The 23,407-nt window shown below is 58.4% G+C and overlaps 3 protein-coding genes across 5 annotated transcripts in view; 1 reads left to right on the top strand and 2 right to left on the bottom strand.

Moving 5' to 3' along the window:
* Positions 1 to 222: 222 nt before the first annotated feature.
* On the bottom strand, positions 223 to 4,998 carry MED20 (mediator complex subunit 20). The gene is made up of 4 exons (XM_076358094.1): positions 4,960 to 4,998; positions 4,660 to 4,814; positions 2,608 to 2,861; positions 223 to 873 (listed from the first exon to the last, which is right to left on the bottom strand). Exons 1-4 carry the CDS (start codon positions 4,971 to 4,973, stop codon positions 658 to 660), a joined length of 639 nt encoding a protein of 212 aa, XP_076214209.1. The 5' UTR covers positions 4,974 to 4,998; the 3' UTR covers positions 223 to 657.
* A 100-nt stretch (positions 4,999 to 5,098) lies between these two features.
* On the top strand, positions 5,099 to 8,258 carry BYSL (bystin like). The gene is made up of 7 exons (XM_076358148.1): positions 5,099 to 5,411; positions 5,495 to 5,666; positions 5,765 to 5,903; positions 6,271 to 6,404; positions 6,540 to 6,700; positions 7,250 to 7,352; positions 7,590 to 8,258. Exons 1-7 carry the CDS (start codon positions 5,129 to 5,131, stop codon positions 7,936 to 7,938), a joined length of 1,341 nt encoding a protein of 446 aa, XP_076214263.1. The 5' UTR covers positions 5,099 to 5,128; the 3' UTR covers positions 7,939 to 8,258.
* A 1,611-nt stretch (positions 8,259 to 9,869) lies between these two features.
* The window catches only part of CCND3 (cyclin D3), a 49,029-nt gene continuing 35,491 nt past the window's right edge, over positions 9,870 to 23,407 (bottom strand). For all 3 annotated transcript variants that reach the window (XM_076357956.1, XM_076357957.1, XM_076357955.1), the window contains exons 3-5: positions 15,594 to 15,753; positions 14,804 to 14,946; positions 9,870 to 11,743 (exon numbers count right to left, since the gene is read on the bottom strand). In XM_076357956.1, the coding sequence (XP_076214071.1) occupies positions 11,582 to 11,743; positions 14,804 to 14,946; positions 15,594 to 15,753 (465 nt within the window). In that variant the 3' untranslated portion in view covers positions 9,870 to 11,581. The remainder of the gene's footprint in view (positions 11,744 to 14,803; positions 14,947 to 15,593; positions 15,754 to 23,407) is intronic.

Raw genomic sequence — 23,407 nt, 5'->3', positions numbered from 1 at the left:
TAAAAGATGAAGGCAAGCTAAGAACATACCCATAATAGGAATGCAAAAATTCCTGCAGATTTTGCCACAGGGAAATTAGTTTGCTTCAGGGGTATAAAGCTCTTGAACCAAATCAGAGATAAAACTCTGCTGAAGAATTGTCTCCATGCAACAGAAAAATTCAAAAGCTGTAAATAAGCAATACAAAACAGCACAACACTTGCTGTGCAGAAAGACTCCATCTCCTCACAAAATACAGCTTTTTATTTTGATGAAAAACAAGATGACACTTTCACGTGGATATCTAAAACAAATTTTTTAAAAAAATCTCTCGTGTAGCTGTTTGCAGACAAGAAAACTCTGCCCTTGCATGCATTTGGCTGGAATTTCTCCTTTTCCCTCCTTCCGCCGACGAACAGTAATCCCCTGCATGAAGCACTGTACTAAGAACCATCGGAACCACGGGCCCGATCCCAGACACGCTCAAAAACACGAAGGAGGACAACAAGAAATACGCACAGCATTCAAGACCTTTGCTTTGAAACGGGGGAAAGAGATTGAGAAGAAAAAAAAACCTTGGGCTGCCTCCAGTGCCGCTTTTTGGAGGGACTCCTGATCCACGCGGGCAGGCAGAAAAAGAGGATGCAGTCGCTCTAACCCGGGCTCCAGGGAGTCCCTTCATCTGATCCCCGCTACAGGCACCTGCTGCTGCTTGCGGATCTTGTTGAACAGCTCCATGTACTGAACCATCGTGTCCGCTGGGCTGTAGATGCTGTCGTGCTTGGTGCCAAACACGGACGGGATTCCGGGAGTGTGGTTCCCCATGAAGCTCTGCATGAACTCCATGAGCAGGTTCCAGCAGTCGTTGGCTATCACGCAGGGGCAGTACTCCACCTGGCAACAGAAACCACAGCCCTGAAGCTCATGGCAGGGGCAATAACCACACAGGAGGCAACGCGCTTTCCTCTCTCCTCACCAGACAGAGCGAGCTTTTTGTAAAAACATCTGAGAATATTTAGCATATAACGAGGATGGACAAATACAAATGAACAGGACATGCTGGGAACATGCAAGCAATCCCTTCAAAAGGGAAGGGGAGGTAAAACGTACCCTGTAAGGGCACTGCTTTTATTAAATCCCCAACAATGGAGGTCTTGGGACATTGGTTCAAACGCCACATTAACTTTACCCCGTCCAAACCCAAACTTCATTCCCACATGCTGGTAGGTCGGTGACTCGTGTGGCTGTGACGTCTTTCAGGAATGTACTGGGAAAAGCCTTGGGACTTAAGGACTTGGAAGCGTTTTACTAAACATGAGCCTGATCTTAAATCAGGAGTAGGTCCTAATGCAAACCCCGAAAAAACTACTAAACTAAAACAGAAGCAGCCAGACCGCCTGGCAAATCTGGTCCTGAACTCGAGTTTAGGGTAAAACAAGTTTAACCCCAGGTCAATAGCAACGCTGACGCTACAACATCTGTGTTTATTGCAGTGAAGAAATAAGCCATTTCTCAACCCTCGTCCCTGCTGGCTAGGAACACCTGCCTGAGTAGACGCAGCGTGATTATTAATTGTATATCAGATAATAGGATTTGTGTGTTTAGAAAAGCGCATGCTCTGATTTTGAAGAACTTTTAAGCATCTAATTCTCAGCTATCTTGAAGACTGTTAGGCACCAATATGTCTAGATGTCTGGAATCTGACCTACTCTGCTTTGCCCTTCCCGTACCAGCGCAGCCCAGCCCCCTGTCTTTTTCCGAGATGTTTTTCAGCCCAGCTGAGGCTTGTCCATGGCTTGTGAGCCTTCGACTCACAAGCTTGCACTCAGCAAGCTTGCTGAGCTTGCACTCAGCCAACCATCTCCCCAAACGCCTTCCTAGACCCTCCCATGCCCCTTCGTGTACGCCGAAGGATCTCCCTTTAGAGTTTGCTTCAGCCCAGCCTCCACCCTGTGAAATGCCCGTCGGCAGCTGGCAGCCGAAGCTCTCGAGCCTCATCAGCAGTCACGGCACTGAGCGGAGAGCGCGGAAGCGCTTTGATGGCAGGCTTCGAGCCCGCGGTGCACCCCACGGTGCAACAATCCAGGTCGGCACGCCATGGGGTAGGACTGGCGCCTGCCAAAAGCTCTCTGGTGAGGAGAAGACCATCTCTACACCGCGCGAGCAGAACCTGGGGCAGGAGGGCCGGGCTCTCAGCCCCGCCATTGTCTGCTGGAGATGCGGAAAGAAAGCAAAACCCAAATCAGCATCCAATTAGCAGCTGAAGAGGTTGTTTTGCCCCCCTTGGTATGCTTATTAACCTGAAGTACGCTACTAGTGTTGTCCATCAGGACTTTAAGCAGCTTTTCAGTTTGATGGCATCCCTTCAGGGTTTTGTTTATTGACACTTCAATGACAGGCTTTTCTGTAGCTGCAGCTGAGCCCCAAAGTACCTGCCTGAATTAAACCTTGTTGTGAAAAGGAGATAAATACCCTGCCTGCTGCATACATGAATGCACCTAGTACAAACTACCAGCAACGAGCAACACAATCGAGACACAGAAGGGACGGGGGATTTCTCGTCTAGCCTCCAACATGGGATTTCCCTGTCTGTAGTTGTATCTCATACCCTTCAAAGGCGATTCTTACCTCCACAGATATCCCACGGGCACTGGGCCCCATTGTGACCGTGCCCACCTTCACCAAGAAGTCACAGTACTGGTAGCGGGTGCCCCGGCTCTCTATCTTGTTCGCCTTGGCGTTTTGGAAGAAGCCTTTCAACTTCACCATAAGGGTATCAAAGTTGGCGTCTGCTATGAGGCAGGGACCGTTTTCAAAGAGAGCGAAGCAGCTGAGGGGATATTCCGAGTTGTGCATCACGTACATCAGCTTGCCTGTCTGCCCTGGAATAAGAGCAATGGTATTTGGGCTGTAAAACCAACAGTCCTGCACTTGTATGTGCGTTAAAGAAGCATCTGGTTTTTCCCTTGTCCTCCTCGTTGCTTTAATTCCAGGGTCCTTGTACTGCTCATACGTGCTTTACGTTATCCGGCCGTTCAGTGAACAGTTTGTATTTCCTTCTTAAGATTTAAAGTAAAAGGGGAAGAAAAAAAGAAATCTTCTGCAGCCCGGGGATAACGCGCCAGCACGACTCAGAGACCAGAGGGTGAGCTGGACGTGGGATCCCCAGCAGACTGGTGGGGGGGCGGTCAGCAAAGAGCACCCACCTCCCATCCCCAAACATGGGGCTGGGCATCCGCTGACTGTCCTCCTGCCCACGGTCACCGGAGGAAGGGTCACAAGGCTGGGCTTTGCCTCTCCTCCCACTCACCCACCAGTCCTGCCTGGGGAGGATGTGCTGGGACACGCTCTGGAAAACAGGGTGCCCAGAGGGGACGCGCCTGGCTTCTACCACGCCTTAAAAACTGGAAACAATTCTCATTTATCCGCACAGGTCAAAAAAGCCTTTCCACGCACGCGGCCGTGCAAGTTCCAGCTGCAGAAAAAGCAGCAAAGAGCTGCTCTAGTAGCTTCAGATGGATCTGTCCGGATGAACTGGCTGAGCAGAGCCCTGAGGCTGCGCGGGCTCCGTGCTGACCTCTGCAGCCACAGAGCCACCACGGTGATGTTGACATTGGCGTTTTTAGGTGACGTGAAAATCCAGGCGGTTAGGAGAAAGGAGGAGGCCGGAACAGCCCCTTGAGGCGAGCAGGCCACGCCGTACCTTTGAGCTACCGTTTTAGGCCGTGCTACCTCAAGAGGGGATTCGGGGTCCTCCGAGCACACCCCCTGGAAACAGCTGGGTCATCTCACGCCTCAAACCCCCCCCCCCGAGCTGCTCCCCACCGCCCTGGCAGCCGGCACTGCTCCCCGCTACCGCCTCCAGCTTGTAGGTCGGCTGCCATCGCCTGCCCTCGAGCGACGGCCCTCCTGGAGGCGAGGGCAGGCAGACGCTGCCCGGAGACTTGCGCCCGTCCTCTCCAGAGCGAAACGCAGCCCCCGAAGCGACTGGGACAGAAGCAACATTTTAAGAAGCTTCAGGGAAAAATACGCCGACAGCAAAGGTACCCGACGCGGCTGCTAAGGCTGGAGCGGGAATCCTCGAGGCAGGGCTCTCCCCCCCCCGCGACGCGGCCGTCCCCAGGGCACGCAGGGAACGGGGAGAACAGCGGCTGCCAGCGGGCAGACCAGCACGGCCAGGCGTTTGCTGCGGGGCAGCCCCGGCACACGGCATCGGCCACGGCAGGCTGACCCGTCCGTGCCTCAGGCCGACCTTGCCCGGCTCCCCCAGGACCGCGTACAGGGACGCTGCTTCTCCCGGAGGAGAGAAGGGGCCACCGGGAACCGGGGCACACGCCCCTTCCACGGCGGCGAAGGCGTTCTGCAGGCAGCGAGACGGCCGCCCGTTCCCCACATCAACAAAAAGAACGGCGGTAAATAAAACGGCGATGACCTGCAGGAAAAGCCTCGGCCCTCCCGGGACCGGACGGAGCCGCGGCCTCACCCGCAGCAGACGCTCGTCCCGCGGGAGGCCGGGCTGTCACCGCAGCCCGGTTTCACCAGCAGCCTCCCCCCGGGCGCCAGGTTAAGGAGCTGGCAAACGGCGCTGGGGAGAGAAGAGGCGGCTCCGGGCCGGCTGAGAGCACCGACCCCCCCGGCGCGGCCCGGCGCGGCGCGGCCCGGGGCTCTCCCGGCGCTGACCTTGGCTGCTGATGGTGGAGGCGGCGGTGTGGTAGGTCTCGCAGTCCACGCAGAAGGTCCCCTGCTTCTCGGCCCCCAGCAGCTCCAGCTTCCGCGTCAGGATCTCCACCGTCTGCTGCACGCTCTTCCCCTCCGCCACGGGCACCTGCGCCACGCTGCAACCGGGGCGGGGGGGGGGGAAGAGTCAGAGACCCGCCGGCGGCGCACCGGGCCCGACCGGCCGCTTACTCCCGGCTCCCTCCCCGCCACGACGGCACCCCCGGGACGGCTCCCACCGGCGGGGAGCCCCCCCGCCCTCACCAGGTGACCCCCATGCTGCGCCCGCCCGCCGCCGCCGCCCCGCCGGGACGGAAGCGCCGCCGGAAAGGGCGGGGCCGACGCGCCGCCGGAAGGGGCGGAGTCGAGGCGCACGCGCGGCCGGTGGCGGAGCGGGCGGCGGCGGTAGCAGCTCTCCTCAGGCCCCGCCGCCATGCCCAAGGCCCGGCGGGCGCGGGGCTCCGGCCCCGGCCCTGGCCCCGCGTTGCCGCTGGCCGAGCAGATCCTGCAGGAGGCGGCCCCGCGGCCCACGGCGCGGGGGAAGCGGCGCGGCGGCCGGGCCGAGGAGGAGGCGGAGGGCGGCGGCGGGGAGGGCTATGTGGACGCGCGGCTGTCCCGGCGCATCCTGGAGCAGGCGCGGCGGCAGCAGGAGGAGCTGGAGGCCGAGCACGGCCCCGGCGCGCCCGCCGCCCCCAGGCAGCGCAGCACGGCGCTGGGTGAGCCCCCGGTTCGCCCCCAGCCCGCCCCGGGGCCTGGAGGGTGCGAGGCCCTGGGTTCAGCCGGCGCCGTTCCCCCGCAGGCCCGGCGGTGCGCGGCCCCGGCTCGGACTCGGAGGACGATGAGGAGTGGCCCTCGCTGGAGAAGGCGGCGGCGGCGGCGGGACGGAGCGGGGAGTACTGCGGGGAGGTGGCGGTGGACCCCGAGGACGAGAAGGCCATCGAGATGTTCATGAACAAGAACCCGCCGCTGAGGTGAGGAGGCGGCAGGAGAAGGGGCTGGGCCAAGGGCGGCGGGCGATGCTTCCCCCCAGCGCGGCCCCGGACTCACGTCCCTCCTGCGCTGGCCCCAGGCGCACGCTGGCGGACATCATCATGGAGAAGATCACGGAGAAGCAGACGGAGGTGGAGACGGCGCTGTCAGAGGTATCGGGCTGCCCCATGCCCCAGCTCGATCCCCGCGTCCTGGAGGTCTACAGGGGCGTCAGAGAGGTAAGGCCAAAGCAGCTCTGCCCCGGGGCTCGGCGAAAGCCACGCTGAGCCCCGCAGCCTCTGTGCCCGCTCTCCCTCCTTGCCCTGTGCAGGCGGTTCTGTGTATTAACTGCAGTTTGCGTAGTATCGGCCCCTGAAGGGCCCAGAGAGTTTCTGAGTGGCAATCTCCTGAGCACCGTGCTCAGGGTGGTCCTGGGACGGTCCTTTCTTAGGACCTGGGATGGTCCTTTCTTAGGACCTGGGATGGTCCTTTCTTACCAGAGGTGCTAAGGGAGGGGAAAACGTTCTCACGGTCATGAGACGAGTCCCGCAGCCCTGCTGTCAGCGCCCATATGTCACGGCCCGGCCTGTATCCATGTCTTTTAAGGTGCTCTCCAAATACAGGAGCGGGAAACTCCCCAAGGCATTTAAAATCATTCCTGCCTTGTCCAACTGGGAGCAGATCCTCTACATCACAGAGCCGGAGACGTGGACAGCAGCTGCCATGTACCAAGCCACCAGGTAAGATCATCTCTGGGAGATGCTGATGTAGGGTTTTTTAGCTTTTTCCTTCCATAACTGGAACCAGATTTACAAAATACCAACCTGTGTCCTGCTCCCTTCTCCACACCTCGCTTTGTGCTTTGCTTTTCCCAGGATATTTTCATCCAACCTGAAAGAGAGGATGGCCCAGCGGTTCTACAACCTGGTGCTGCTGCCGCGGGTCAGGGATGACATCGCTGAGTACAAGCGCCTCAATTTTCACCTCTACATGGCTTTGAAGAAGGCTCTGTTCAAGCCGGCAGCCTGGTTCAAAGGTAGGGGCTCCCTGCAGGGCTGCCGTTCGTCCCTGGGAGCCTCTCGCCATCTGGGGGGCTCAGCAGGGGCACGTGTTGCCCACCACTGCCCAGCGTGACGGCACACTGTGCCCTGCGTGGTGTGGCCCTGGGGGCTCAGTGGGGAGGAGGAGACGTGAAAGAGATGCAGGGACTCCGCCTCGGTGGACGAGGCAGCTTCCAAAGCCCCAGGGGCCCATTTGCGGCATTTGGGGTGGAAGGGTGATGCGTGCCGTAGGCTTACGCAGGTGCTGCCAGCGAGTGCTGGCAGGTATTTGGGTTCTTTTGGAGGTTGATGGCAGGTTACGAACTGTCTCGGGTCCGATCTCGTTCTCGTCTGGCAACCTGAGGGTGTTTGGGGCTCGTTGCGTGGCAGGGAGATGCTGCGACCCCTGTAACGGCAGCTGGTGGAGGAGCTGTTATTTCCTGGGGTCAGATGTGTCCTGGGATAGAAGGGGCTGAGCCCCGTGTCCCGCGGCTCTGCCTGCTGCGATTTAAGACAGGCGGTGCCTGACTCTTCCCCCTCCGCAGGGATCCTCATCCCCCTGTGCGAGTCGGGGACCTGCACGCTGCGGGAGGCCATCATCATTGGCAGCATCCTCACCAAGTGCTCCATCCCCGTCCTCCACTCCAGGTAACGTGCTGGGAAGCTGTGGCGGGGAGAGGTTCTCCTTTAGGGACACCGGTGCAACGCCTCGGATCTGTCCCTCAGCCTCTCCGGCACCTCCGAGGTGGGGGGGTTCGCTCAGCTCCCTCCGGGGTTGAGATTCAGGGCTCAGCACTGGGTTTGTCATCTTTCTGTCTGGGTGCCTGCCGCCCCGTGGCTCCCGCCTGCCCTGCCCTCACCTCGCTGCTCCCTCCCTCCCCGCAGCGCGGCCATGCTGAAGATCGCCGAGATGCAGTACAGCGGCGCCAACAGCATCTTCCTCCGGCTGCTCATCGACAAGAAGTACGCCCTGCCCTTCCGCGTGGTGGATGCCCTCGTCTTCCACTTCCTGGCCTTCCGCACGGACCAGCGGGTCCTGCCCGTGCTGTGGCACCAGAGTTTCCTGGCCTTCGCCCAGCGCTACAAGGAGGACCTCTCCTCGGAGCAGAAGGAGGCTTTGCTCGAGCTGCTCAAGTTCCACAGCCATCCGCAGATCTCACCGGAGATCCGGAGGGAGCTGGCGAACTCCAAGACGCGGGATGTGGAGGGGCAGCAGCCTGTGGCCATGGAGTGAGCAGGGAGAGGCAGGGAAGAGCAGCAGCCCGCCCTGCTCCTGGGACGCTGCTGGATGCAGTTGGGAGCCCGGTGCGTGAGCGGAGCCGTGTGGGAGCATCCGTCCTGGGATCCTGCTGCTCCGAGCGGGCGCCGGGGGCAGGCTGTGTCCGTAGAGCTGGACCGTGCTCCCTGCGCTGCTCGTCACGGGGCAGGGCAGCCCCTGTCCCACCGGGGAACCCGGTGCCACCAGCACCCGGGAGGGTTTGGCCTGTTCCTGTGTTGGAAAATAAAACCCAAGGCGTGTCTGTCAGTCAGGGGCAGTTCTGCCCCACCGCTGCACCTCTCTGGGGTCGCATCCCTGCGCCGTCCTACTCTTGTCCCCGCCCCACCTTGTCCTGTCCCCAGCAGGTGGCAGAGCAAAGCCACCGGCCCCGGGGTTCTCGCAGAGCTGCAGAGTCTGTGCTGCCGGTGCTGGTCCCCCCCCCCGACCGCAAAGGGAGGAGGGACCCCTGTGCAACCCCTCGTCCCTCCCTGCGCTCTGCCCTGAGCAGCCCCTGTGCGGTGGGGCAAAGGGGGGGCGGGCGGGGGGACAGGGCTGGGCCCCCCAGGCTGTTCCCAGAGCCAAAAAACTGCTCTCGGGGCAGGGCGGGGGAAACACTCCTGTAGGTCCTTGAGGGTTTCCCGAGGGCTTGGTTGTCACCAGGCAGGAGCGGGCTGCGGAGCTGTCGCTGGCCGGCAGCAGGGCCTGAGCCGGGACACCACGGGGAGCGTGTGCGTGGGCGGAGGCGAGGGCAAGAGCAGCCCGGCAGTGCTGGAAGCCTTCCCCGCCACCCCCCTGCCTCCAAAATGCCTGCCATCCCCCTTCCCCAGGGATTTTCCCGAAACGTTCCCTTCCCCAGCTGCCCCTCGGGGTGTACCTCTACTCAGCAAGGCTGGTGAAGCCCCGGCACCGCTGTCCTCGCTGGGCCATCGAGGCCACGTGCCTGGCCTGCTCGCGGCAACCCGCCCACGCACACGTGGCACCTCCGCTGGAAAACCCAGTGGGGGCTTTTCCTCCCGTGTCCCACGAGGCGCCGCGCTTACCCGGGGGAAATTGCTGACGGTGACGCTGCGCTGCCGCAAGGTTTGCGCGTGCAAGTACCTGGCCTGGCCCCCGAAACCAGCGCAAAGTCCTGCTGGTGCAGCCCGTGGAGAAAAGCCGCTGCAGCTTCCCACGGCAGCAGGTTGCGCTGAGGACGGCTGCCTCCCGCCTTTGCTTCCCTGGAGGGTTGGCACCTTTTCCCGTGACGGCAGCGGGAGCAGAAGCCACGTGAAGCAGAGCAGCACGCGAAGCCCGGCCGCCCGGGCTGGTTGCGCGCCGCAGCGCCTTTTCCTTGGCTTCCTGATTTTTATCTCCTTTCTTTAAAGAAGCCAGAAGCTGATGAACGCGAGAGATTGCGCCGTGCGAGCCCGGGCTTCCAGCACGCTCTCGCCACCCTGCAGCACCGCCCGAGCTGCTGCAGCGCCCATCGGCGAGAGGGAGGCTTCAAAGCTGCCGGGGGCGTGAAGTCGCTGCCTGCTCTGCGGGCAGGCACCTTGCCTGCAGGAAGGCGTTCGGTTCCACGTTCGTCCACCGCCATCCGCGAGCCGCCCCGGGGCCTCGGCGGGTGCAACGCGTCCCTCGGCCGCTGCAGCATCTCCCCTCCACCTCTCCGCGGGGTTGGAGCTGGCTGGGGGGCGTCCTGCCTGCCCGCTCCCCATTTCATCCTGCTCTTGCGGCCCCGGGGAAACGCAGGGCTGGAGCCTCCGGGAGCTGCCCGAGGGGATCCTCCAGCTGACGGGGGTCCCACCCCAGAGCGATTTGGGGCAGAGGCAGGAGCCCTGTGAGGGAAGAAGAGGCCGAGGTCTTCCCTGGGCGGCCCAAGGCACAGCACGGAGCGCAAAGGGAAACTCTCGAGGCGTTCATACTTGTTTAAAATACTTTATTGCAACGTCATACGGTCTTCTGATTCTCCCAGCAGCGGGACTCTTCGGTGTGAAAACCAAACCAGTTTACTCTTAAATTAAAACTCATTTATATATATAAAAAAATTTTGTACGGACAAGCTCTGTGTGCCCCCCAGCCCTCCTGCTAGCAGGAGGCAGCGGCAGACGGCTCTTCTTGACAAATCAGGCTAGTGGACGAACAGCAGCCCCATCTTTTTCCACCTGATAAGACTTTTGTTTCTAGTGGCATCCAAAAAGGAAGACTTCTACCTCCTTTTCCACGTCCCCCACGGGAGGACAACAGCCACAGATCCACACGTCCAGAGGTCACCAAGCAGCAACAGTCTGCCTCCCATCCCCGCAGAGTCTCTCTGGCTTCTCTCGGTTAATACAATTCTACTATTTAATGATTCTCTCTTAGAAAAGCAGCATTATTTTTTTTTCTTTAAAACACTTTTTATAAAAACTAACAGACGGGACCAACGACAACAATACAAAAATGCAATAATTGCTTTTCAACTCAAGTGCACAGCGAATTTTCCACCCGAGAAGGATACAGCTCGGACCCACATGGATATAGGTGCAACGCAGCCCTTTCCCGAATGCGATCCCAGATCTCTGCCTTGGAGGAGTGAAGACGCATTCCAGACTATAGCAGCACATTCAAATGTATTTCTTAAAACCTAGTCTGATGTCTGAGCTACCTAAAAAAAAAAACCTGATCAGCTTCCAAGTGAGACTCATTCCCCGGGGAGCTAGGGAAGGGGGCGAAGGGTGAAGGCACTCTTTCGGAAGGAGAGGAGACCAGCGTCCAGGCCCCACACCAAGGAACTGCAACGTCTTCCTCCCTCCTCATTCCCAGCAGTTAACAATAAATTAAGCAGCCTCAGTGGGGCAGCGGAAAGCCAAGGGGATTGCGCCCAAACCTCGCCCAGGAGGCTGCTCCCCGAGGCGAGGACTTCTCTTCTGCTGTCCACGCAGACGGGGACCGCGTCCCCCAAGCAAGCCGAAAACCCGCAAATCCCAAATCTAACAGCAACAAGAAACAAGCCACACGTTTCCCCTCCAAGCAGAAGCAGCCACGCCACCCCCCCCAGGAGCCACAGCAATCTGGCACGAAGCAATTGGGACCAAGGGGCCAACAAGCACCTGCTCCCTCCTCCTGGACACTCGGTTCTCTCTTGTGAGCCGCAGCGGGCCCGTAGCACCCCAGCCCGGGGAGGGAGGTTTGTGAGAGGTTATATTTTGGTCACGTAGGTCAGGGTAAGAGGCTCACTATCCATGATTGATGGCCCACGCGGGGCTGGAAGGCATCACGGTGAACACCCCGCGAGGAGACAGCGAACAGCGGCCAGCCAGGCTACGAGGAACACGAACTGAGAAACATTTTACAACTTCATTTTGGGTCCTGCTCCCCCTCCCCAGCAATTCTTGTGCCCTGCCACCACAAAAACGGTCGCTTCACCCCGGCCACCTGCAGAAGCTGACGAGCAGTGTCGAGCTCCGCCAGCCCGGCTGCCCGCTCCGACAGATGAGCGCGGATCCTGCTCTGCACTGCCAGCGAGCAGAACAAATCCTCAGCAGGCGTCAGATGGAGGGGGCTGACGGACGGGTAGGTGGGATGCAGCGACCTTTCGGTGTCCAGGGCGAGGTCCTGCCGCGGCGGGGCCGGGCGGCCCTCGGGAAGGGGAGGCTGGTCACAGGTTGATGTCCGTGACGTCTGTAGGCGTGCTGGTGGGCTGGCTGGCCAGGTAAGCAGCAGTCTTGGCGGTGCTGTATTCCTGTTGGGTTTGGGACGCCTGTTTCAGGCTCTCGGCTAAGGCTGCCTCAATCTGCTCCTGACAGGCTTTCAGGCAGTCCTGCGGGAGAGGGAGCGAGACAAGAGGCCTCACTTCTCTGCTGCTCAGAGGTGGGAGCCTTACAAATAGCTCTGAGCAGCTGCTGGGCTACGCCTCTGGCCCCTGGAGCATTTAAACACACAAGACCAAGAAGCCTTTCTCCGACAAGGGACGTCTCCAGCTTGTCTGTGCTTTAGGCCCCTCCCCAGGAGAAGCCCCGCGCTCTGGTTGTCTTCTCCCCACCTCCCTGCTTGGCCGCGTTCTCGAGGAATAGACGTTGCGCCCATCAGAGCTTCCCAAAGCATCTGGGCTCGTGCCCGGCTGCAGCGTGTGATTTCAGCATCACGGCAGTCAGCTGCTGCCGCCGACCAAGAGGGCAGAGCAGAGCAACTCTGCGCAGGCTGGTACCAACCTTTACAACCAAAGCTTCCCAGATTGACGAGCGACGGCCGGCGTGCAGCACCACGGGTACACACAGGGACCTTGGTAGATCCACCTGCCTCCCCCAGGCCCTACGTCCCGGGTCTCCCGGAGCTCGGCATGGTCCTGCATCTCTGCGGTCACCCACCCGCTGCAGAGAAGCTGCGCGCAGCTCTGCCTCCTCCCGTCCCTGCCCACGTCCGAGCCAGGACAAGGCGAATCCCTGCTGGGTGCCCTGACTGACGCACACTGCGTCACTTTGGGGGTCTCGAAGGCAGCCGGACCCCGACCTTCTCAGACCCGACAGCTGCCCCAGCCACGTATTCCCTACAACACTACGCGCCATCGATGCTGGGTCGTCATGAGAATGATGCTGCGGCCACGTAGCTTCTCACAAGGCTTTTACCCTCCTGCTCTCCCCCCGGGGAGCCCCGCGTGACTCACCCGCACCTCCCCGGGGCCCAGGGAACCCAGTGCTGGGGGACACACCAGCCCCACGAACAGGAAGGCGCAGGGGACTGCGAGCAGCGGCATATCACTTGTAACAAAAGCAAACCCCGCTCCGTTTTCTCCCCACACAAGCTGTAAACCAGAGGAGGAAACTCCTCCACTTCGACACCAGAGCACCATGACGCACCGAGAGCCGCGGGAGGCATCGCCAACGGGCGCACCCCAGCCCGGCTCCTACACCGCATCTCGGCTCTCACCGAGGGGTCGGAGGTAGCATTTCGCACCTCGCGGCCGGAGCCGAGCTGGACGCCGCGGGGCCGCATGCGCTCGCTGGATATTGTCACAGACCGAAATCTCTTACCAGGAATCCGCCATCAGTTCTTAGAAACTGACAGAGGATGTGGCGAGCGAAAATAGCAACGCCCACCTCTCCTTCCCCACACCGCTTCCCGTCAGCGCAGCCTCCAGCCCGCCCGCCCGCAGCCCCGGGGCGAGCTCGCTGCGGGGCCTCGCGCCACGGCCAGCCCGTCCCCGGGCTCTCCGCAACCAGGCTCTCCGTCGGCAATTTCGGCAGAGGTGCTAAAAGCTGGCTTGGCCACAGGCAGCCAGACTCCTTCGCCGGCTGGCGAAGCCTCGGGAGCTGCCCGGGAGGCAGCTCGGCTTGCCCCAGCCTGCGTGCCCCCTACTCTGCAGGGCAGCCGTGCCGTGGGGCTCTGGCTCAGACACACACTACGGGCTGGTCCTGCTCCGCGAGGGATGAGGACTGATCCAGAGCAGCTCCAAGTTGCACCCGAAGCGCTGGCACAGCGCGGCAGTGCAGCTCCCACCAGCTACAGAGCCGGCACAGCCCCGCACCATCGTCCCCCTCCGTCCCTGCGGACTCCCCGCACCCCCAGCACTGCCCGGCTGAGCCTTGGCAGCTGCAGGAAGGGGATCGCTCCTCCAGTGCTGAGCCAAAGTGGAAACTGAGTCACAGCCCAGAGATACTGCGAGGCCAGGTTCAGGGAGAAGCATCAACACCACAAACACGGGTGGCCGAGGCCGGGTGCTTCCCCCGGGAGCCCTGCAATACTGCGGATGCATCCCCAGGGCTTCCTTCTGCTACAGGAACCGCCAGGGTCCTGCCTGGGCCGGGGCTGTTTGTGCAGCACCTCGCACCCGGGCGGGCTGTGGGGCAGAACAGATGCCCTCTCTGGGCCGAGGAGGGAGAGGAGCGGGCCGGAGGGTAGCAGAGGTGTGCTGGGCTCCATTTCGGCTCCCCTCCCTCGGCGGTGTCCTCCCTGCTTCCCACCTGTTCCCTCCACCAGCCCCAACCCACAGCAGGTTTCAGTCCCTGCCCCATTCACTGCAGCAGCTTGAGAGCAGCTGGCTGCACTGATTCACTCTTTAAAAAGGCTCCGGCTAACAAAAAAACATTAAAGCTGCACAAATAGATCAGGACGCCCTCCTGCCCCGTCCCCTCCCTGCCTGGACAAAGCCTGGTCGCAGCCTCCCACCCGCCGTGGCACCGGCACCTCTTCCAATTCCCGGCGCTGCTGTCAGGGGACTGTAACTAACCCCACACCCGGCTGCCGGCATTAAGCGCTCGGGCAGAAGAAAAGATCAAAAGGGGCCCCCGGCAGAAGAAAGGCTCCCGATTGCTTCACTGCAGCAGGAGGGACCCAGAAATGGGGAGCCCGACAGGGTCCCCCTTCCCAATTCGAAGGGCAGTGGAGGGGCAGGCAGACGCCCCCCCACCATCCCGACGTCCCCAGCAAAGCCGCTGTGCCAGCATCCTGAAACGCTTTGTGCCCCCGACCCCCTTCCCACCGGAGCCTGGGCACCTGCAACCAGACACCGGCAGAGGTTAGCAGATGCCGAGCCCGGCTTCTCCCTCTGCCCCATCCCACCCTGTCAACCCGATCCCACCAACACCTGCCCGCGCAGGGAACAGACGCTCCCCTTTGTGCTGCTTTTCAAAGGCTCCCGAGCTCGCCCCGCTCTGCGTTGGCAGCGCTCGGAGGCCAGGAGCCGACTACGGCCACGGGACTGACCAAGGGTGCTGCGTTTAGAGATGCTCACTCATCTCTAGGCACTCCTCAAACCAAGGTCAGCATCGTTACGAACAGCCTAATTTCCTCTCCCTCTAAGAAGAACGAGCAGCAGAAAGAGGAAGGGTTTCCACCAGATCCAGCAGCAAAACCGCTTTGCTCTTCCCCCGTGAACACTCACCACCTCCGTGCCAGTGATGCTGGCCAGCAGCTCGGTGATCGCCTCGCCGGTGAAATCGTTCACGGAGACCGTCAGGCCGTGGATCGCCGCTCCGATACTGCCCGTCGCAATCATGGAGGGGGGGTACAAGGCAAAAGTGTAGTCTAGAGCCAGGACAGGGACACAAGGGGCAAAAAGAAGGAGCCGTTAGCAAGGATGCGCATGGTAAGTTCTTGGGACTGCGATTTCCCTGGAAGACTAGAGAGGGCCAGGCAGAGGGGTCTCTCCAGCTTAGTGGGGAGAAACGGGGGTGAAGCGACAGGAAACAGGCTGAGCATCAGAGCAGCAAGCTTCATTAAGCTATTTCTCTGGGCCTGTCTCGCCAATAGAAGTTCTGAAGGCGAGGTTGCTCTAGTGACTTAGAGCGAGGCTGATAAAAGCTCAGATTCAACCCTGCCTTTACCCTGGTCCCCCTCCCGCAGTCGCAGCCTGCGCAGCAGGGGGGGTGGCACGGCGGCTTTGCTCTTTCCCAGCATCTTCCAGGCACCCACTAAGAGCCCCCGTGGGTGAGTTATCCCCCATAAGAGGACCGTTATCCCGCTTTGTCAGGGATAGAAAACACGTCACGGAGCAGCAAAACGCTCTGATTTGAATGAAGGCAGGCATTCAGCTCCCCAGAAAGCCAGGGCGTTAGAGACCAGCCCCAGGTTACCCAGCAAGCCTGACTCGAGCCCAGGCTATCCCACCTGCAGTGGCCAGCCCACCCTCCCCAGCATCCTGGCGGGTGGCTCCAGCGGGAGCAGGCACCCACCTGTGGCACACAGGGCGATAAAGGTCTGTGCGTGTTTCTTCACCAGCTCCATCTTGTCCTTATGCAGCGGGAGGTGATGGAGGATGTGAGCCAAGAAATCATTCGCTATCACTGAGACCAGGTCCCACTTTAGCTTATCCAGGACTAGAACCTCCCAATCCTGCAGAGTCAGACAGTCAGCACGTTATTCAGTGGGGCCAGGCCAGGCAGAAACACTCACCAGATTCAAGGGCAGATAAGGCCAGTGCTTGGGGAAGGGCCAGTAAAACAGTACAATCCATGAGACAGGGAAGAAAAAAAGAGGGATCGTCCCTGCTCTGCAACTATGGCACAAATCCAACCTTGAGCTGTTGCAAAGCCTGGAGTAAAGATCAGAAGAGGAAGCGATAAATCTGGTTTCTTCTTTCCAAGGCGCAGTCGGATTAGCCTTCGACACTTTGCAAGGTTGCTGCAACAGCCCACATAGGAAAACCAGAGCAAGGAGCAGTAGGCACACCATTCCCATATTCATTCCCCACTCCCGAAAGGAGAGGCTGATGTCCAGGCTCCCAGGAGCAATCCAGCTTGGGGCTAACACCATACGGCAAAGGGAACACGGAAGCTCACCTCTCCGTGTGCCCCTTGGAGCCGGCCAGTGCGCTGACTCCCTCCTAGAGCGGCTCCTTGGCCGCTGAGCCGCAGGAGGCAATAGCTGCTCTGCAGCCAGCGCCTGTGTGCACAACACGTCGAAGCAAGGGAAGGTGGGGGAAACACAGCTGAGCTTTCAGGGCTGCATCCAGACAGCCCAAGCTCCTGTATGAGATCTTCAGTCCCTGCAGAGCTCGGGGGCTGCGACTAGGTGCTGAGGTCTTCAGCCCAACAAGCACCGGGCACGCAGCCCTACAGAGGAGGTCCCAGGCTGGGCAGGAGTACATTGGCAGAACCTCCCCTACTCATCATGCCTCTCTTCTGCCAAGAGAGCCTCCAGCCATGCTCAACAGAGCATCCCCAGCAGCTTCTCGGGGGGGGAAGGAGGCACTAAACAGCCATGCTAACGCCCACCTCTCCCACTGACATACAAGCAACGGCTCACCGGTGCTTCCCAGGTACACGCCAGGCGGCTGCTGATGCCTCCGTCCCATGTTGCGGTGCTCTCTCTAAGCATCTAAGAGAGATTTCTGCAGTATCGTCCCCGAGCCAGTCTCTGTGCAATCTGCAAGCTGGGGAACAGATGGCAGGAAGGCCGGGTGCCACCCGCGGATTTCAGCTGGAGCCCGGGCTGCTCCTCTCGTCTGCTCAGCCTCTCGCAGGCTCTTCCAACTCTGGGCGTTAATCCTAACACCGACGAGGAAACCAAAGTGCAGAGCAGCCACGGGCCAGCACTTGGCAAGGTCTACATGACTTAGCTAGAGTAGCAGTTGAATCAAACTCAGGGGCCACACACGTACTGGTCTCACTGGGCTGGGCGGCTTTGATGTTACGTCTGGGGACGGCCGTGCCACCGACAGAGCAGTCTCAGGAGAGGCGAGAGCGGCGTCTTCCCAGGATCGTTTCCCTTCCCATCCCAGCAGGAATGTCACGGGCGGCCCACACCCAGCCGCCCGAGCTTCTCTGCCGGTCCCAATTCCCCCACGTCCCGAGCCACAGTGAAGGTCTCTGGCCTCCAATTTCTCTCATCCTCTGGATCAGCAGCAAACCTGGTTTTGGCAACAGGCTCCAGGTATGCCAGAAAGGCCACAGAAGATGCCCCCACGTCCCTCCTCCCTGCTAGCGGCGGCGGGGGGGACAGTGGCCCTGAAGATGTGCTGGGAAAGGAAAACACCCTGCAGCAGGAGCTGAAGCTCCAGGTTTGGAAGGACAGAGCTGAATTGGGATTTGTATCAGACATCTCCATTTCAGGGCCTAGTCCTACCCAGCAGAGTATCTATTCTTTTTCCAAGTAGTCTGGGATTACCAGGTCAATGCTGCCCACAGATGTGCCAAAGGGCTGCCAGAACAGATGGATTTGAAGAAGTGAGATTTTTCATAAGGGCAGATCTTCATTTTCTCTCTTTTTTTTTTTTTTTTTAAACCCACTCTTTCCCCTTACACAACAATACCAGTTTTGAGTTGCTTAAATGAGCAGCATTGCTCAACCTGCTCCAAATCCCCCATGAGGCCAAACGCGCCGTTTGCCATTTCACAGCCTGCACTTTTCCAACCAGAAAGCGGTGCTTTGCTAGCACACGCTCGCTAGTCTCCCATATGGATGGCCAGCCGGCTAGTCTTTCTATATTTTTAAGCCAAATCCACGGGACAAAAGCAAGAAGAAACTTAGCAATGAGCTCCAGAGCCTGAGGATCGCAGCACAGGTCACCGAGGGTGCTTGGTTCAAGGGGGGGATTGGAACAGAGGGGAGAGATCAGGCTTGGGTAAAAGAAGAACCACCAGGTAGTGCTGGCCGCTGGTTAAACTGCGGAAACACGGCAAGGTGACACAAGGAAAGAGCCGCCGGAGATGGAGAGCTCTGTGCCTCGTCCCTACCTGTCGCTCATCTGGAACCCACCAAGGGCAGCAGGTTGGGAAAGACGGCTGCTTGCTCGTGCATGAGCCCATTTTCTTGGGAAGGGGCACAGGACGCCGCTGACGCCTTCGGCAGTCACTGCCCCGAGGGCGAGAGGCCGAGGCAGCTCCCGCCTGACTCCTCCACGCGGGCTGGGAGCATGGTCCTTTTGCAGACCCAGGGAGAAGGTCAAAAGGAGGACCTGGAGATCGCTGCTCGCAAAGCAAACCCAAAAGGGATCACTACACCTGAGAGGGGAGCTCCCGAGCACAGAGGGGACACCAGCCCAGCATCATCAGGGCTCTTGCTCCTTGCCTTTCTTCCCAGAGCTGCAAGCCAGCTGCTGGGAGTCACCAGAGGCACATGATGCCCACACTGGTACGGCAGAGAGCCTGTCCCTGCTGGGACACATTTTGTCCTAAGAAGATCCAGGGTGCAAGTCAGCTCAGCTGTGAGACCTCACCTGGGACAAGCTGGCTCCTGCCACACCAGGACTGATCCAGGACAACAGCCCGTCCGTTTGCAATGCACAAAAGCAGCTCTTTTCCAGCTACTACAGAGGTTCATCGTCTTCTTAAAAAAACCTCGTTGTTACAAAAGGCCTGATCCCGAGACCCAGCCGGCACTCGAGATGCCAGCTGAAGGCGACAGGCGCCAAGGACTGTCACCAACTCACAGGATTTAGCTCAGGGAAGCGTCTCTCCTGCCAAACCACCCTGCTCCTCGCTTCTCTCCTGCTAACCCTGGGGACTTCCCGCTCTCAGAGCAGCATGTCAGAATCTCTGAATCACTTTATCTGTGGAAGAAGCAGAACAAAAGGCTGCAAGAGATAGGCAAGCAGGTTTGTGACAACAGCACCACTCAGTATAGCAAACATCCTTTTCCTGGCATTTTGTTTTGCACCTAATTGAATCAGTCTCTGCCTGGCTAATGAAAGAGAGGAAGAAAGTGGAAAATGTTCCTTTGTTTCTCCGGCCTGCGGAGCCCACCCTCCTCGTGGAAGGGCTGCAAGCTGCCAGCGCTGCCCACCGAGCATCCCATCGCTGGGAAGGCATCAGGCCCCCCTTTTGCAAGATCCCCCAGGGCAGAGCTCCCCATGCCTGGCCGGCGTCTCTAGGGGTGGAAATTGCACAGCAGCTGAGCTTCCCCTCTGCTGCAAGCTTGCTCCCTTGATCTGGCTGCGTCCCACAAGAAAGAAAAAAAAAAAAACCAAAAAACAAGGAAGGAGAACAGCTACCGTCTCCCATTGCCCCCCCTCCTCTGACAAGGTGATCTCAGAGCACAGTCCTGTTGCAGCGAAACAGCCTCAAGCCCCTGGTTGCTGCCTCTGCACCCTCTAAGACAGACCCAGTCACAAGCAGAGGCTGTTTTACTCAATTTACAGCTCTGCAAATGCAGACTGGGATGTGACAGTCACACCAGCTTCTCTCCTTTTCATGTAGTGACAGTCACTCTGTACATCAAGCTCTACCCTCAGCAACACCCACACACCCGCTATGCCTACACGGAGTCTGTGTAAACCTATCTGGCGAGGCTGCACAAGGAGCAGAGCGCCCAGCTCCTCTCTGCAGCAGCCCTGCCTGCAGGAGAAAAGGAAGTTGCACTCGATTTTGTCACTCAAGTTGATAAGGTACCATTTTACATTATCACAGACCTGATGAGACACCAGCGAAGCGGGAGCAGGCTGCACTTGTTGTGCTCGCGAGCTGACTCAAAAAGAGGGTGGAAAGAGCTGCTGATGTTGCTGCTGGCCACCCACCCTACCCAGCAGCTGAGACACAGCTACAGAAATGAGCAGCCATGAAAGTCCATTTGCAAATAGGAAATCTGGGGCAAACGTTTGTTTCCATCCCCTGACCAGAGCGCAAGACTGTCTGTCAAGGGTAAAGGTGCCAACTTCAGATGCAGAAACGGTCACATCTGTCCGATCCATGCAACGAGCAGAAGGTAAAACACTAAAACCCAAGCATGCCTTCTGGAAAGTCAACGCTCTATCACAAGTGAACATCCCTTTCTACTCAGCTGTTCTCTCTTTCTCTTATTTTCACTCCTCATGGCCTGCTGTCACTGCTGCTCCCTTCATTACCCACCTAGTGGCTTGGTCCTGCTCATGGTCTTTGCTAGGTAATACCTGGCAGTTTGCAAAACTGACCTTAGGTCAAAGATTTCAGAGGCAAGCCAATGTATTAGGAGCAAACCAGGCAGATGAAGGTGACCTACGGCTGCTCTCCCCAACCTTCAAGCAGCTGAATACCCTCCTGCACAGGCCAGAAAAGCCTTTATTTAAAAAAAAACAAAACAACCAAAAAAATTAAAAGAAAGGTAGGTTAGATAACACCCTTGACGGAAATCCAACTTCCTCCAAATGGACAAGTCCCTCGTTGCATCATTTCCTTCTCCCTAGAATAACTTCATCAAGATTTTGTTTCAAATGTGTCCTTTCTAAACCGCTGAGCTGGTGCCAAGCATCCCGGCAAGAGAAGGAAGCAAACCTACTGGGAAAGTGAGCCAGCTTCCTCCAAAAGGCCGGGGAGGACACGCTGGAAGCCGAAATGGCACCGATCCATGAGAAGAGGCCAGGATGCACCATTGTCCAAACCTTGATGAAGAAGCTCCCCTTTCCCTCCCCACCCTCTTGCACTGCAAGATTGTGAAAGACAAGTAACATTACCACGATTAGCACAGAGGAAAACAGCAGCTCGCCCTGGTTTTGTAATCAGGGTATTAACTCTTGTCAGGTCCCAAAGCGGAGACAAATCCTTCACGTATCTTCAGATGTTACCTCCACTCCCTCTTTACGGCGGAGAGCAACGGGAGACTGGAGCAGGATCTGCGCCAAACAGGGTTAAACATCTACCGAAAGCGAGCCTTGTGCCGGGCAGGGAAAGATGACCACCAGATCACGGGCTACAGAGCATCTCCGGCCCAGACATCTGCAAATGCCTCAGCACCTCTCCTTGAGGGCTGTGGCTGGTTTGTGATGCCTTCTGCTCAGCCCTTTGGCTAGCACCGACCACCAGGAACGAACCCCTGCCCTGCTGAGTGCTCACGGCCATCCCCTTGGGGAAAGAGAAAAGGGATCCTATTTGCCCGAAAAAGCCACCTTTGGCTATCCCGAGAAAGGACTTTTGACCCCCCCCAATGAAGCCATCCCTGTCCACCTCATCTGCGTATTGATTCCAGAGCACAACGATGAAAGAGATCCGTGCCAACCATCCGGCTGTGCCTCCTGTTGCACTGAGAGCACCCCAGGATCCTGGTGGGCAAAAAGTACAGGGAAGGAGAACTCCAGTACCGCGACCTGCACAATCAGAAGTGAGCAACAGGCGGCAGACAGCACTTTCCTCCTTCATCTCCACCCCAGTGCTGCCAAGAGGAGGGAGAAGGGAAGGTTAACACTGTGGCACTGCTTAGCCACAGCTTCCTGCTGACAAACCTCGGGGGGGAAGAAATAAAAAAAGACTGAGTGAGGAGGCATTAGCATTTGAGTGTGAGAGTGAAGGAAAGCCTCCAGGGATGGTGCACATGCTCTGCCCGCTGCCCACCTGCACATCTCCTAACTGCTCTCCTTTGGAAGGAGCCTACAAACACAGCTCAAGATTCAGCTGAAAAAAGCAAATCCTCACCAAGAATAAATCACCAAATAAATCAGAATGAAATACAACTGGGATCCATGGGACATACGCACCAGGTGCCCACCAAGACCAATTCCTTGTAGCCCAAGGTCCACGCTGCAGAAATCACTAGCATTTGCTGTGACGATCTCCCCTAGCCTGCAGGGATGATGATAGGACTCCCTGTAAAGCCTGGATCAGAGAGGGAGATAGAGGTGAAGCACGGCGGTAAGTTCACCTTCCTGCAACCCATATTCCTGTCGGACCAAGAGCTTATCCATCGCTCTGAAGGGACAGAAATCAGACACTGGCCCAAAACATGCATTTTGATCAGCTTCAGGCTCCTGAGGGCATGGAGAGCACTGTCCATGCTTTGAAATGCAGCCTGCTTGCCTACAAGAAGGCTGCTAGGCACCTTCTGCTCAGCTTGTTGCCTCTGCAACAAACAGAAGCGACTTTTGCTGGCCCAGCAGAAAAGTGAATGCAAACCCACTCCCATTCCCCCTGCCTTTTTTCCCAGCTAAATGTTAACCCCCTCATTATCGCAGGGCCAAGGGGAACCCTCCCGTTACAGGCTGGGATTAGCTTCATGTGATGGATCCCCGTCCTGGGAAGATACCCACGCAGAATCCATTGCTGGATGAGAAGGTGCTCTCAAGGATGAAGCTTTACTGACAAAGCAGGAGAAAGCCTTTGCACACAGAGATTTTGTGGCAGCCCCCCGCAGCAGGATGCCGCAGCACGGCCACAGCTCAGCATCCAGGGAAGCAAGAAGCACTTGTGTCTCCTCTGCGCATTCCCATCCCTCATCACTATTCACGGTAATGATCCACATACTTTTTTCCATGAATGCTACTTAAGGCAACAACCACCCACAAATGACTACAGGGAGAGAGGTATGGAGGTGAGGGGATTTTCCCCAGCCTTCACCGGCACTTGGAAAAAACCATGTTCATGCTAGAGTTCCTCAGTTACCAGAACCGCCTTCCGATTCACACCTGAAAGTTTTGTGGGTTCACTCCCCACCCTGGGGACAAATCACACTCAGATCATCTCACCCACCCCAGCCCAAAAAAATAGATAGTTAATAAGGCGATGACTAACCCCGAGAAACTCTCATAGGCAAACGGTCTCCAAGGATGTTTGTTACTCGAAGCGAGGTGGCTGTTTCCTCCCAAGGGCTCTGATCTACCAGCACGGAAGGCCCCCAAGAAAAGGGGTTCTCCAATTTCCTCCCCCGTTGGCGAAGCTGAACTCAGAGGTTTGGATCTTTGCTTTGAACTTCTCTCAGATGAGAAAACGCTTTGCCTTTCAAAGCCTACACCGCTTCTGCCCGAGTGTACGATGGGGAAAGGCAAAGTAGTCCTGCTTTAACTCAAGGGCACGGAGCAGGACCTGGGCAGCAGCAAGGTCCCACTCATTTCCATCACCTTGGCAGCCCTGTCAGCCCCGACGGTCCAACCCAGCCAGCTGGATCCCAGGTCAGAAAAGCTCCCACCCGTTTTGCTGGTTAACTCTCCGCTTAAAGCTTCGTTTTTCCTACTGGTGTGGAAATGCATCTCCCACGTCATGCCCCTTTGCAGCCGGGGCAAGTCAGAGCTGCACGCCCCAACGGCAGCCCCCGCCTCGTGCCCCGCTGGCTGCGCAGACAGGAGCCTTTGTTCTCCAGAGCTGTCACT

This window comes from Aptenodytes patagonicus, chromosome 22 (assembly GCF_965638725.1).
Source record: "Aptenodytes patagonicus chromosome 22, bAptPat1.pri.cur, whole genome shotgun sequence".
In the NCBI taxonomy this organism is placed as follows: Eukaryota; Metazoa; Chordata; class Aves; order Sphenisciformes; family Spheniscidae; genus Aptenodytes; species Aptenodytes patagonicus.
Note: the sequence above shows the minus strand (reverse complement) of the source record. Positions and strands in the feature narration are given on the sequence as shown.